Source organism: Vigna umbellata, chromosome 7 (genome assembly GCF_029865625.1).
Source record: "Vigna umbellata cultivar VRB3 chromosome 7, Vumbellata_1.0, whole genome shotgun sequence".
NCBI lineage: Eukaryota > Viridiplantae > Streptophyta > Magnoliopsida > Fabales > Fabaceae > Vigna > Vigna umbellata.
The window spans coordinates 33,113,365-33,127,823 of record NC_142171.1 but is presented as its reverse complement, the minus strand read 5'-3'; the positions used below and the strand labels follow the sequence as shown (position 1 = coordinate 33,127,823).

At 35.8% G+C, this 14,459-nt stretch overlaps 1 protein-coding gene and 2 pseudogenes across 3 annotated transcripts in view; 1 reads left to right on the top strand and 2 right to left on the bottom strand.

Annotated features, from left to right (window-relative positions):
* Nucleotides 1–2,630: 2,630 nt before the first annotated feature.
* On the top strand, nucleotides 2,631–9,561 carry LOC124832082 (uncharacterized; annotated as a pseudogene).
* LOC148195771 (25S ribosomal RNA) lies at nucleotides 8,081–12,661 on the bottom strand (annotated as a pseudogene).
* Nucleotides 12,662–13,654: 993 nt separating this feature from the next.
* LOC124845127 (Nodulin MtN21 /EamA-like transporter family protein) overlaps nucleotides 13,655–14,459 on the bottom strand; it is a 54,475-nt gene continuing 53,670 nt past the window's right edge. For all 3 annotated transcript variants that reach the window (XM_088094020.1, XM_088094019.1, XM_088094018.1), the window contains one exon: nucleotides 13,655–13,898. In XM_088094020.1, the coding sequence (XP_087950146.1) occupies nucleotides 13,764–13,898 (135 nt within the window). In that variant the 3' untranslated portion in view covers nucleotides 13,655–13,763. The remainder of the gene's footprint in view (nucleotides 13,899–14,459) is intronic.

Genomic DNA, 14,459 nt, shown 5'->3' with positions numbered 1-14,459 from the left:
ATAGAACATGTAACACAAAATACACATGTGTTATTAATTATGCATTGTCATCATCAAAAACTCAGATTTTACTAAGATTGTGGGTTCAGCTAAATCATTGCTCCCCCTATCAACAATCTCAACAATCTCCCCCTTTTTTAATGATGCACAACCATGATTAATAATCAACCATGTTGAACAACTCAATACATATTATCAATCAATTACCAATCAACATAATTCTCCCCCTTTGGGCATTAGCAAAAAAGGTAAGCACAATGGTATTGATATACAGATAATCAAGCATATAGAGATGCATCAGATAATCATCAAGAAACAAATAATGATGCTCTCTCTATCAAAGATATTCACATGAAATTAAGATTTTCTCCCCCTTAAGTGAGACATGTGAAATACATCAATGATATGCAATGCTCCCACTGTCATTGTGCATATTTCAATCTCAAAATACAGATGCACAATGCAATAATCAAAATATGTCAGAGCATTTATCAGCATGTATTAACATTGTATCATATCAGATATATCACAGTAATAACATAGCAATATTAATGCCTAGATGGCATTTCTCTCCTCCCAACTTGAAACCAACAATATCCGTCCACACTTCATTAGTCAGTTTGATATCTACCCCCTTAACTCTGGAACATAGTGTTCCATCACTTATTTTGATATTAGAGTAAAAGACCCATACAAGTTCAGGGTACCACGGTTCAGCCATCTCAACGAACTTCTTTAGGCCCTGACGGCTCAGCCAACTTTGAAACATAAATCCCTCTTTCCTGAAAAAACTCAGTTTCAGATATTTGTGAGTGATCAGCCTCCTCATTTTCCAACAGTCTAGAAAATTTAACTGTGCACTATCATCGCTGATCCATCCGTCCAAGATTGATCCTCTACTCATATTCTTGTGGCGTAGTGTCTTCCCTCTCTTTCTTTGAGATGAAGAGGATGCCATTTGATATAGAATGAGAGATAAATTTTGGAATACCAAAGAGGAAAGAATTTCAATGTTTGCGGAGAAAGCGTGAGTGACAAATTTCTTTGTTAGAGTTATTAGACCAATAAAACCAATTTGGAGGGTACCCTAAAATTCATTTTCGCACAAAAAATAGAACGTAATCGAATTTATCACATTTCAAATTTTGAAATCATAAGAAAGCTCAAAACGGAGATAATTAATCGGTTTCATTAGAAACAAAGTCGACTTAATGTTTAGCAGAGTGTTACCAAAAACAGAGAAACACATTCACATATTATAATCGACTCAGTTCATAACATAATTGATTAAAATTCGCACAACTATATTTTCACAGAAAACAATCAATTAAACAACACACAACAAACATGCATATAACAATCAATCATACAAATGCTTACGATGCATGGAAGATTTTTGTTACAATTACCACAATTAGTGACTCAATAATTTTTTATTTCATCATGATAGTTCATCCTTGAGTTGAATACTGCTTCAGCAGTTACTTCTCTTTTCCTGCAAAACAATTAAAAGGTTTTGACGCTAGTACCCATTTGAACTTGGGTCCTGTCTTGTTAGTAGCAGGAGGCTGTTCCTTGGGAACCCATTTGTATTTTTCCTTTGGAACACCAACATTTCTGAAAAAGCAATTTCTAAGATTGTGACCAAGTGTGTTGTAGTAAAAGCATGCATTAGTAATAGGTTTACTAGATCAATAAATTTCCTTGAGTTTATCCTATTACTTTTAGCCTTATAACCAATCCCTTGTCTATAGATAACTCTTCCAAATGATCTTAACACAACATCAAGATTTTCTTTGCCTTGTGTAAATTTAGCCAACGTGCTAGTTAAGTAATCAATTTTCTCAAGGTGTACTAGACAATTATCACATTCTTTCTCAATAATTTGTATCTCGGTCTTAACTATCTTCGCAGATTTCAAAGCATTTTCAAGATCTTTTTCAAGTTTTTCATTATCCTCTACTAGATTATCAATTTTGTATTCATAGTCTCTTCTCTTAGAGGATAATCGATTCACTTTATATTGGAGTCGCATGACTTCTGCATGTATCTCCTGAAATGCATCCAACAGCATGTAGTACTTGACCTATATTGGTTCATTCTCAAATTCACTATCATTGTCATGATTAGAGTGTGCAGAGCCTGCCATGAAACATAAATTTGACTCCTCTTCAACGCTACAATCATCATCACTTGAAGAGTCTTCATCACTATTTTCCCAGGCCATATATGCTTTCCTTTGCTTCTTGTTCTTGTCCTGAGGATACTTGGTGAATTCTTTCTGCTTGTTCTTCAATTCTGGACAGTCAGGCTTGATATGACCATCCTTTCCACATTCATAACATTGTACAGCGTTGCTTCTTGAGCTCTTCTTTCCTCCTCTTGAAAAGCCTGCATTGTTAGTTGCATTATTTTTATTTTTCATGAATCTGTTAAATTTTCTCACCATCATATTCATGATTTCTTTTTCTGGTACTTCTGCATCTGATTCATCTTCAAGTTCAAGATTCTTTGTATCTTTCTTTCTTGTGGCCTTTAGAGCAATTAATTTCTTTTCTTCAATTTCTTCTTCCTCCTTTAGCCTTCCAAGCTCCAATTCATGTTCTCTGAGTTTTCCAAATAAGGTGGCCATGTTCATGCTGGTCAAGTCTCTTGATTCAGATATTGCAGTGACTTTCGGCTGCAAGCTTCTGTTGAGGCTTTTTAGGATCTTTATGTTGATTTATTCTTTATCAAACACTTTCCCGAGAGCCATGAGGTGATTGGCTATGTGTGTGAATCGTTTTTGTACTTCATAGATAGTCTCTCTCGCTTTTAGTTTGAACAGCTAATACTCATGTATGAGAGAATTCTTTCTGGACCTTTTCACTTCATTCGTTCCTTCATGTGTGATGTCAAGAACCTCCCACATTTCCTTAGCAGTTTTACATTGGGAAATCATGAAAAATTTATCCATGGTTAGTGCAGAAGCAATAACATTTCTAGCCTTAACATCATATTGAGCTCTTCGGTTCTCATCTTGAGTCCACTTTGAAAAATTTTTCAAAACAACTTTTCCATTTAAAACATGAGTGGGCTCATATTGACCGTTTAGAGTTGCATCCCAAACTCCTTTATCCACTGATTCAAGAAAGATTTGCATCCTTATTTTCCAAAAAGCATAATTTTCTTCAGCAAATACTGGTGGTCTATTTGTCGAAGCACTTCACCAAAGGTCTGAGAACTGAAAGCCATTTTCCAGGATCAATCGATTTAACGAAAATAGTAATCGACTAATTTTTAAAATATTTTATGAAAACTAGCTCTGGTACCAATTGTTAAAATAGAATGGCTCAATATCTCAAACCAAGAGGGGGGGGGGTGAATTGGTGAAGTATAAAATTTAAAACTTTCAAAATCTTTTTCACCAAAAGAGATGCCTTTAAACTTTTCTTGAAACGCAAGTTAAAAGATTTTCAGTGTAGTGGAAATTTAATCGAATGAATGCAGAGCGTAATCGATTGAATGTAAAAGAGTAGGGATAAGAAAGATCAAACACTAAGTTTTTATACTGGTTCAGCCAAGCCTACATCTAGTGTCCTTCCAACCATAGGAAACCAATGCACTATAATGATCAAGGTTTTTAAAACAAGGTTTTTATAGAGACCTCACATCAAAAATATAAAACACCTCTCTAACCTTCTAATCAAAATATAGGCAGTATATAAACAGACTAGCAACAAGAATCCCCTCTCCTACAATCTAACCCCTTTGAGGCACACTCAAAGTCAAGAACGCAACACGTCCTTCTTCTTGTAATCACAACAGGGAACTCAACCTAATCTTCAACACATTGTAGAACCTGATCTTGCAGTAGACACCCAAATGTGCAGATAAATCAGACTTTGAAACTCAACAATCTTTCTCTTCAAGAAATCAAAAGTAGTTGATCACCACGGTCAAACTTCTTTCTTGGAGCTTTTCCTCCTTTTGTAAGAATCAAACTTTCTGCAAAAGAATATGAAAATGTTAGAATCACAAGAGTTCTTACAAAAATCAAATTCGCATCAATTTATAGTATAACACATCTCTGACACATTTTAATCGACTTTGCTACTAATGTAGTCGAATACACCAATTCAGTTATCACAGTTAGTGGCAGTCAAAGCAATTAATTGAATTCACAATTAATGCAGTTGAATAACATTTAATGCTTTATCAACACATTTAAAAATATAGTCGTTGTGACAGTTATATCAAGCATTAACAGAATTCAAAATAGTAACAGACTTAATCGAATACATATCGCATGCAATCGATTGTGTAACAATGTTAAGCAAAGTTTTGAAAACTTTTCGCTTTGAAAAATCTCACAACACACTTTGAAAAAGGTTTGTGCAAAGACACGAGTTTTAATCGATTCACCCCATAATGTAATCGATTTAAAACTGTTGTTATGACACACAATTAACATTCAACATTTGTGCTTGTGGTTTTTCTCATCCAAAAGCACGTGTCATGCATTCATGTATAAAATCACGTATATAACACAGTGAAATGCAATGAACAACACAACAACAACACAATCATGTTTTCATATACGCAGATAACATGTAAGCATAGAACATGTAACACAAAATACACATCATGTGTTATTAATTATGCGTTGTCATTATCAAAAACTCAGATATTACTAAGATTATGGGTTCAGCTAAACTAGTTCTCCCCTATCAACAATCTCAACAATTATCTGTTTATATTTATTAGTATAGTTAAATAAGGTAATTATTTAAACATCAAATCAAATATCTTTAGATATATGTTTTCCAAATTTTCTTTAATTATAAACATTTATCAATTATCAAAGCCCTTTTAGTAGAAAAAAATTAGAGAAAATCGCAAGATCTAATTTTTGTTACATCTTTCCTCTTCTTGGCTTAGCTAAATTTCTTCACTGTTTCATGTTATGCTTTGATTGACTTCTTGTGATGTTGATTATTTGCTATTCTTGGATTTATGTTTAAGGTTCCATGATACTTTACCGAATTTAGTTCCATACCTCAATGAGCTGAACTTAACTACAGCTGCACTAGCACACCTCAAAATATCCAAAGAACATTTATTAAGCTAAAAAGCTATTTTTAACATGTTTTTGTATCTCATGGTAACTAAACCCAATTATAAAAAATCCTAATTAAAATATTCTATTAAAGTGCATAAACCAATTAAAAATCCAATATTAAAGGCTAAATGAGGGCATAAATATGCACTCATCATACATAAGTCGACATCATCATCTTACCTCCCGTGGTGCACCAAAGGTTTAGAAAAGAACAATTTTTTAATACAAAACAAATTCACCCCCCCCCCTCTCCCTCACACCTCTTGGTTGGGAAATAAGGCCTATCTTTTTTACAGAAGAGAAGAAGTTTTGAGTATGTCTCAAAGTCAAGTCTCAAGTGCTCTTGTTGCAAGATGATCTCCATGAAGACTTGTTTTATGTTAAAGCTTTTTGTAATTTAGTAGATTTATGTATAGGATGTGGTTTATCTTTGATTCTATATATTGTTTGCCTTAAGTTGCCTTAAAATTTGTTCTGAATAAGAAAACTTCATTTTTTACTCAAGATAATCGATTATCAACTTACAATAATTAATAATCAGTAATCAATTATGACTTGCAATAATCGATTATCACTAACAATTATGAGAAATTTTAAGCAAGTTTTTTACTATTGTGCATTCATTAAATGGATAGTCGATTACCATAAGTGGATAATGGATTATCACTTGTTTAATAGCCGACAACGGATTTTTGGAGGCATCCTTGAGTGAGATCTCTATAAATTGGATTGAGACTTTCATTCTAACAAACGAAATACTTTGTATTTGAAATTTTTATCTATTGTGTCCTGTTATAAGTGTGTTCTAGGGTTTGTGTAACCCTTGTGCTTTGGCTTTGAGAACTCGGTGTTGGCATAGAGTGAGAAATTTCACAAGAGTTTTGATTGAGTGTTGTTGTTGTTGTTGAGTTATAGCATGTCATCCTTTGTGAAGATTCAAAGGAGGCGCTCATCCTTCGTGAAACATTTAATGGAGGTGTTCATCCCTTGTGGTTTTCAAGGGAAGTGAGTTTCATCTGTTGTGGTAACAAGAAAGGTGTTCTAACCTTAAACTATGTCATTTTCTTTTTTATTATAACAGTTTGCTGGTTTGTGATAGCGAAGTGTTAATTCTCAGTCGAGATTAATAACTGGGCGTAGAATCTGTGTGATCCGAACTAGTATAAAAATTACCTATGCAATTTTCTCTCTTCCTTACTCTTTTATTTGTTTAAATTGTTATTAAGGAATTTATATTTTACGAGAAAAAATATTAAAGGTATTATTTGCGATAAGAAACCAATTCACCCCCCTCTTGGTTTTTTGTATACGCTAACTATTCTACTGCACCGCTCTAACATAACATAGAAATAAAAAAGAGATTTAAGTTTCTTTTAAGTAAGATGAAGGAGAGGGACAAATCAAAGCAATAAGGGCTGAATCTTAGTGGAAATTGGCAGCAAGGCCACTTTGCCAATTAAATACCACATGTCGCCTGATGGAAATTGCACTTCAAGGCATCTCATAAGGCTGATTCATCTTTTGAGGTTCACCAACGTCACATGCCTTTAGGGGGTAAAGCCCCCTACTATTGGTCAGTAAATAAACGATAGGCACACACATCTCTTCTAGCCCAGATTCTAACTTAGAGGTGTTCAATCATAATCCTATGCACGGTAGCTTCATGCCATTGGCTTTTCAACCAAGCGCAATGACCAATTGTGTGAATCAATAGTTCTTCTCGTACTAGGTTGAATTATTCTTGCGACACTATTGTCAACACCCAATTTCGTCCGGGTAAGTAAATAAATAAAAATAAAAAAATAAGAGAATAATAATTAATGGTGGGTAAAAAAGGATAAAATAATAACTTTAATACCAAACACAATATTTTTGAAATGTTAGTTTAATATGGTAATAATTTGAATTAATATTATGCTAATAATTATAAGCAATAATTAAAATAGTATATTAATATTATTTGTTGCATCAGTTGCTTTTAAAGAGGAAAATATGATTTTCTAACAATAATGATAATCAATGTTTTGAATATTATTTAATTTGTTTTTTGGCAACCAAGACTATTTATTTCCCTATTTTGTTCATTGTCAATTAATTCACAATTAAGGGTAAGATTATCATAATATTACAATGTGTGTATATAAATACGCACTCTGCCATATAAAAGAGAGGAGAAAAAATAGAGAGAAGCATGCATAAATAATAGAAAGAGACTATAGAAAAAAATAGGTTCACATCCATAAGGGTTCTGTCAACGACAATCATCAAAGAAGAAAGAAGAGAGTACTAAAAGCTAAAAAGGTATGTCACCTCTATACCATTCTTTTTCTCTTTTTATTGTACTATTAAGTTTTTTTCTAAAGGTATGTTTTTTTTTCCTACACACAAATAATGTTCTTTTTTAAATCATAATTTTTTTATAAGTATGTGTCGGCCTATGGCCGGTTTCTTTCTTTTTCCCACCATTCTTAAATAAATAAAAAATACAAAAATCTTCAAAAACCAAAAAAGATGTCAATCTTGTTAAACCAAATATTTTTCGGATTCACTTTTCAAAAATCTAAATCAATCAATAATAATTTTCAAACAAACTCACAAACCTTTTTCTACATAAAGAACTACGTGATCCCTGATTGTCCACTATAAATGGATGTACGTAGGACCAAGGTCAATTCTTGTCGGGTTCATAAAACAAAAATATTTTTTTGTTTCTTAATAGCTTTTTTTATTTATTTTTTTATAGGAAAATTAAACATTTTGAAAAATCACGTCAACTTTATACATTTAATTAAAGGTACTGCCTTTGGGCAGGCGCGATAGGGTGCTAATACCTCCTTACGCGTAACCGATTCCCGAACCTGAAAATCTCTTTTCGTAGACCATGTCTTATTTTATGGTTTTCCATAGTTTTTCCATAATAAATTATGGTGGCGACTCCCAAAACTTTTTTCTCAAACCCGTTTGTTTTTGGCTCACCGTACCGTCGCGATCCCAGTTGCGAGTAGGGTAAAAATAACTTGTCTCATGACAGTCTAAACCTAGCTTAGGTTCCCTATTGGTGGGATAACAATCTAAGACTTGGTGAATTATGTTTCACAAGGATAGGAAGAGCCAACATCGAATGATAAAAAAGCCACATCGCTACAAACGCTTGTCTACCACAAACCACTTATCCCTATGGTAACTTTTCTGACAACTCTAGCTTAAAATTCTGAAGGAGTAAAGAATCGATAGGCCATACTTTCATGTTCATATTCGTACTGGAGATTAGAACCAAATGAGCTTTTACCCTTTTCTTCTACATGAGATTTATGTTCTCATTGAGCTCAACTTAAGACACAAGCGTTATCTTTTAACAGATGTGCCACCCTAGCCGAACTTCCCATCTTACAATGTCTTCCGCCCAGATCAACCAACCGAAGCCGACCTTGGGACCAAAAGGATGGGTAGCCCCTGCCTTTGATTCACGGAATAAGTAAAATAACATGAAAAGTAGTGGTATTTCACTTTTGTTCACTAGTACAAAAATCGCATACAACGTCGAATATTTTGAGCTTTTAAAGGAGAATTCCAAACGACGTCATATTAGGAGACGTTAAATTGACGTCGAATTTAAAAAATTTGACGTGTAGTAAACGTCTAATTTTGTCAATATACGACGTTAATTTAACGTCCAATTTTGTTAATATACAACGTTAATCACCTTTTTTTGTTTTTTAATTAATTGTGATACTTTTTTACAACTCTACGAGACCTAAAAAGCAGAAAAATAATAAATTTCAGTTTTTGGTATTTTATAAAGCAAGAACTATGAACGTAGTATCAAGAACAAACAACAATAACCAACAAAAAACAAGTTCAATCAAACAACAACAACAACAAACAAGTTGAACCAAACAATAACAAACAAGTTCAACAAATAAGTTCTTCAAAACGAAAATGAAAACTAACCTTCAAAAGGTGGGTTAGTTGGAATAAAGTGTCGTCACCAGTGATAAAGAAAGCATAATGCGCCTATGAAGGACAAAAGCACGAAAATAATCGGTCAAAATAAACGAAAATCATACATAAAATGAATTTGTATCAAATGAAAGAAAGATTACATGTGATGGTCGTCAAACTTCGTTCGAGAAAAGTTTGAGAAGAGAAGAGGGTCTCGCGCGCTAAGATAAGGTGAATGAATTTTCAATCTCCCACTCAGATTTTTATTCAATTCACTAACCTTTTGACGTCTAACGTTGGGGCATTCGACGTTTTATATCATTTTAAGTCGAATTACAATTCTAAACGACGTTTAATAATTGCATTTATTTACAAAAATGTCACCGGTCATTATTAACGTTGGCTATTCAGTGGTTGGACGTTAAACGCGTGACGTTATACTTTGTTTTTGTACTAGTGGTTATTTCCAACTCCCACTTATCCTACACCTCTCAAGTCATTTCACAGAGTCAGACTAGAGTTAAGCTCAATAGGGTCTTCTTTCCCCGTTGATCCCACCAAGCCCTTTCCCTTGTAATTGAAGATGCCTTCAAGATTCAATTAAGAAGACTTTCAAAATCCAGAGAAAGCACCAGAAAGAGTAAATTGGTGCAGTGAAATGGATGCATGGAAGATCTTTGGTGAATGTGTGAATGAAGGAAATGGTGGTGTTTGAAGCCTCTGAGCTCAGAACGCATTCCTATTAAGGAAGGAAGCTAGAGGAGAGTAATTGAATTCAAAATTTAGTGGGTGACTAAAGAGTATAAGAGGCTGGAATAAAACTTCAGCATTTCATTACACTCTAAAGTGAATTTTTACAAGGTAATGGACCTTTTATTTATTGGTGAAGAGGAGCCTTCTTTCTGACCAAGTTTCCCTCCAAAAGTTCAAATACAAATCTAGCTAAGAAGGACAATTGGCTAGATTACTCATCCCACACCAAGAGCACATAAAAAACATTGCATAATGTGAAATCTGCTACGCAATGGCTGGGCGGGCGATGGTGTTGGTTGGGCGTGGCTCAATATCCGAAAGAAAAATTCCTTCACACTTATAATCCGGAAGGTAATAAGAATTTTGCCCTTTTTTGGCTCTTTCGCTTCCTTTCAATAAACGACTTCATTTCTGGTTGGTTCATGACCTCCTAGCTTTATTGGACCCTATAAAACAACATATAAGCATATTAAAAGAGAATCCTTTTAAGACAGAGAAAGAAAATGAAGAAAGAGGTTTTAGAAGTCCTTCTTCAATTTCCCTTTCTTAGCCTTAACTTAAGTTGATACTCCTTTGAATGGAATTCCTAAATAGGATTCCATCACCTTGGATGTGGTTTTGCTGGATAGTAGACAAGGAAAATACTAATCAGATGAAGAGGCATTTGGCTACCTTAAGAGAGTCATAGTTACTCCCGTTGTTTACTTAAGCTTGGTTGAATTTCTTCACTTTGACATTCAGAGCACTAGGCATAAATCACATTGCTTGAACATCTGCAGGGACCATCACAATGCTTTGTTTTAATAAATCAGTCGGATTCCCCTTATTCATACTAGTTCTAAGTCGACTGTTCGAAGCCTAGGGAAGAGGCCCTGAAGGACTCGTTCCATATCCATCCGTCGATCGGCCTGCGACGACCCGCTCTCACTGTGGGAGCAGCTCGAGCAGTTCATCGACCGCCAAAAGGTTCGAGACTGGGACCCCCATGCCCAACTCTTAGAAGTAATCCTCTTCCCGAGGTTACAGATCCATTTTACCGACTTCCCTTGCCTACATTGTTCCATCGACCAGAGATTGTTCTCCTTAGAGACCTGATGCGATTATGAGTACGATCCGACGTGGGAGGCAATTGGTCCTTCATATTTTAAAAGGCCATCGGGGGCGCACGAGAAACCACTCGACATGCGATGCTCTTCCAACCGCTGAACCCTACTACTGGTTGAGCCGTTTGCAGGGTAGGCAGGCTGTTAAATGAAAAAGATAATTGTTTCTAGGGCCCCCTTTGATGTCTTCGGACTCCCTAATGTTGTTGTCAGTTGCCACATCCCTTTTTAGGAATTTTAACCTAATTCCCTTTTGGAGTATGTGTTGAAAGCGTTATCAGACCGACTTCACCCATCTCTTAGGATCGATTAACCTATGTGCAAGTGTCGTTCACACGGAACCCTTCTATTCTCACGCTTTATATTTTGAAGCGACTGTCGCGCAATCCTACTCATCATTAGTGGGTCCTTGTCCTGACGGTCGGGTATAGGTTGTGCGCTTTAGCGCCATCAATTAGGGCTAGTAGATTCGGCAGGTGAGTTGTTACACACTCCTTAGCAACTTTTGACTTCCATGACCACCATCATGTTGCCTTAATCGACTAACACCCTTTGTGGGGTTTAGGTTAGTGCGCAGTTGACCACCGTAACCAAACTTTTGGTTCATCCCGCATCGCTAGTTTTGCTTACCAAAAATGGCCCACCTAGAGCTCTCGATTCCATGGCACAACTCAATAGAGTAGTTGCACCGTCCTGCCTATTTAAATTTTGAAAGTACGTCGAGGGTGTTGCGCCCTTGATGCTTCTAATAATTGGCTTTACTAGATAGAACTCGCCCGCAGGCCCTAGCTATCTTGTGGGAAACTTTGGAGGGAACCAACTACTAGAAGGTTGGATTAGTTTTTCACTCGTATACCTAAGTCGGAAAAAGGATTTGCACGTTAGTTACGTTGCGGGTCTCCATCATAGTTTCCTCTGGCTTCCCCCCGCTTAGTCATAGTTCACAATCTTTAAGGTTCAAACAGGTATGCTCTCACTCGAACCCGTCGCAGAAGATCAGGGTCGATCGACGATGCAACCCACAATGGGATCCCACCAATCAATTTCCTTGTGTCTTACGTGTTTACTCTCCCGTTGACTCGCTCACATGTCAGACTCCTTGATCCGTGTTTCAAGACGGGTTGAATGAGAAGCCCATAAGTTGACGCCCACAGCACACAGGTGCTAAGACACGACTGAGGCGAGCTGCCCTCCACAATCGCGACAATGACGTCTCGATGACCATTTCAATAAGCCGGGATTGGGCTACCATTATAATCCGTGTCGGTTAATGTCTCGAGTAAATCGACAGACCGATTATCACCGTTCCACATCCGACCGAGACACATCACCGACCCCATCTGCTTCCCGTCCTACAATTTCAAGCACTCTTTGACTCTCTTTTCAAAGTTCTTTTCATCTTTCCCTCGCGGTACTTGTTCGTTTTTGGTCTCTTACTAGTATTTAGCCTTGGACGAAATTTACTGTCCGATTGGAGCTGCATTCGCAAACAACCCGACTTGTCGATAGCACCTCATGGTGTGATAAGGTCCAGACACAACAAGGCTCTGACCCTCTCTAGCGCCTCTTTCGAGGGAACTTGGGCCCGGTCCGCCATTGAGGACGCTTCTCCAGACTATAAGTCGAATGCCAGAAGCGACCAATTCTCATGGTGGGTTATTCCTAGTTCGCTTGCCGTTTGTAAGGGAATCCTTGTTAGTTTCTTTCCTCCGCTTATTGATATGCTTAAACTCAACAGGTTATCCCGCCTAACCTGAGATCTCGATAAAAGCATCTTGAGTGTTTGCTCGCCATTACTAACGGAATCCATGTACATTACCTCCCTTATGCCTTGTTAGTATCTCGAATTTGTTATTACAACGGTGTGAGCATTGAAGGAGAGAAAGTCTTCCGAACCTTGCTCCAAAAGATGTTATGGTTCTATCCAAAAGTGATTTGTTTAGGTGTCAACCATATGCTTTTTAATTTAGCAGCTAGATTTGCAAACATTCGAAAGCTCAATTAAAGGAATTTGAAAGCATTTGTTTAACTATCCAGCAAACCTTTACTATGATGAAGTCTTTAGTTACTGTCAGTTTCTATTTAATAGGGAATAATGAAATACATATAGTCTTTAATTTTTCTATTTTAAAATATTTAAATGTCAATTTGAATATTCGAAAATCACATAGTATTGGAAGTTGGCAAGTTATTCCAATAGATCTTATTAAATGTATAATTGATGGAATTTTTAAAGAAAAGTTTGACATTCTAGTGTTAGTATTTTAAGAACGTCACAAGGAGAATGCATTGGATTTTTCATACTAATATCATTTCAAAAGCTCGGAGAACGTGTTACACTTGTAATAGCCTATGATGACATTGAAAAAATATTGGATTCAAAATTGATGGTGCCTATTTTGCTAATTCAACTCGCAGAATTTATAGGTTTGAACAGGTTATGGTTAGAATGGGAGTGAGTCTTTGTAGACAAACTTTTAGTAAGCCTCATTGTTCGATGGGATTTAAAAGAAAAAGGGGTTACATGCTTCAACTTTTTTTTTCAAATATGGATCTTAGAGTTGTTTATATTTTCAGATAGGTAACCGATACGTCAATGCTTTGGCAAATTGGGATTTGATTGAGAAATCGGTACAATTTACTTGAATTCGGGTTTTTAAAACTGATAATCTGAAGTTAAACCTTTTGATTAAAAACAATTAAATGCCATAATCTGAAGACTGAAGCAGCTAAAATAAGAACAAACAGAGACGGATAAAGAGTTAAAATACACCAATTAAGACTAGACTTTATATAAACAAGTTCAATATAACAAATGATAATAACGTCATATAAGCTGCACAACTACATCGCTCAAATCTATATCATTCCGTCTCCTTTTCAGGTCCTATATACATGGTGCAACACACAGAGATAACAATAAGTGAAACACCAACGAGGCGATCAAAGGATGGAGCCAATCTTGTCAGAGCAAGGCTGCATAATTGCCTTAGGCCTGCCTGAAACACAGAAATGTTGGTCTGTATTATCCTCCAATTCAAGGATCAAAAGGAAATACTTCACAAAAGCATTAACATGTAAATTGCCAAGTGACACTGGTGCAATGGATTTGATACATGCCACATGACAGCAAAAAAATAATATCATCATCTGATATCAAGGCATAAACCATTGGTAAGATGACTACCATAGAAAAAAGTTTAATCATGTTTAACCAGGAAGAGACTAAATGTATTGGATCACGTACAATAGAGCTTACTAATAACACTGAAGGGTCTCTAATGGTTAAGGTGTCTAAAACAGTTGTTCAAAAACCAACATCTCAATACCGGTTTGAGTATGATTATGACTTATTTAGTATTGATCCAAGTAAAATATCCTAAAAACTAAGAATGGAAAGAATATATGCACTAACGCAACCAGTTTCCTTCAAATAATTTGGTATGTGGAAAATGCACTTTTTTGCGGTCTTCCGTATTCAAGAGCCAAATATTGCACAGGCCTTTTTAAGTAATTTTTGGGCAAACTTAACATTGAGGGATACAAATCCATCTTGGACA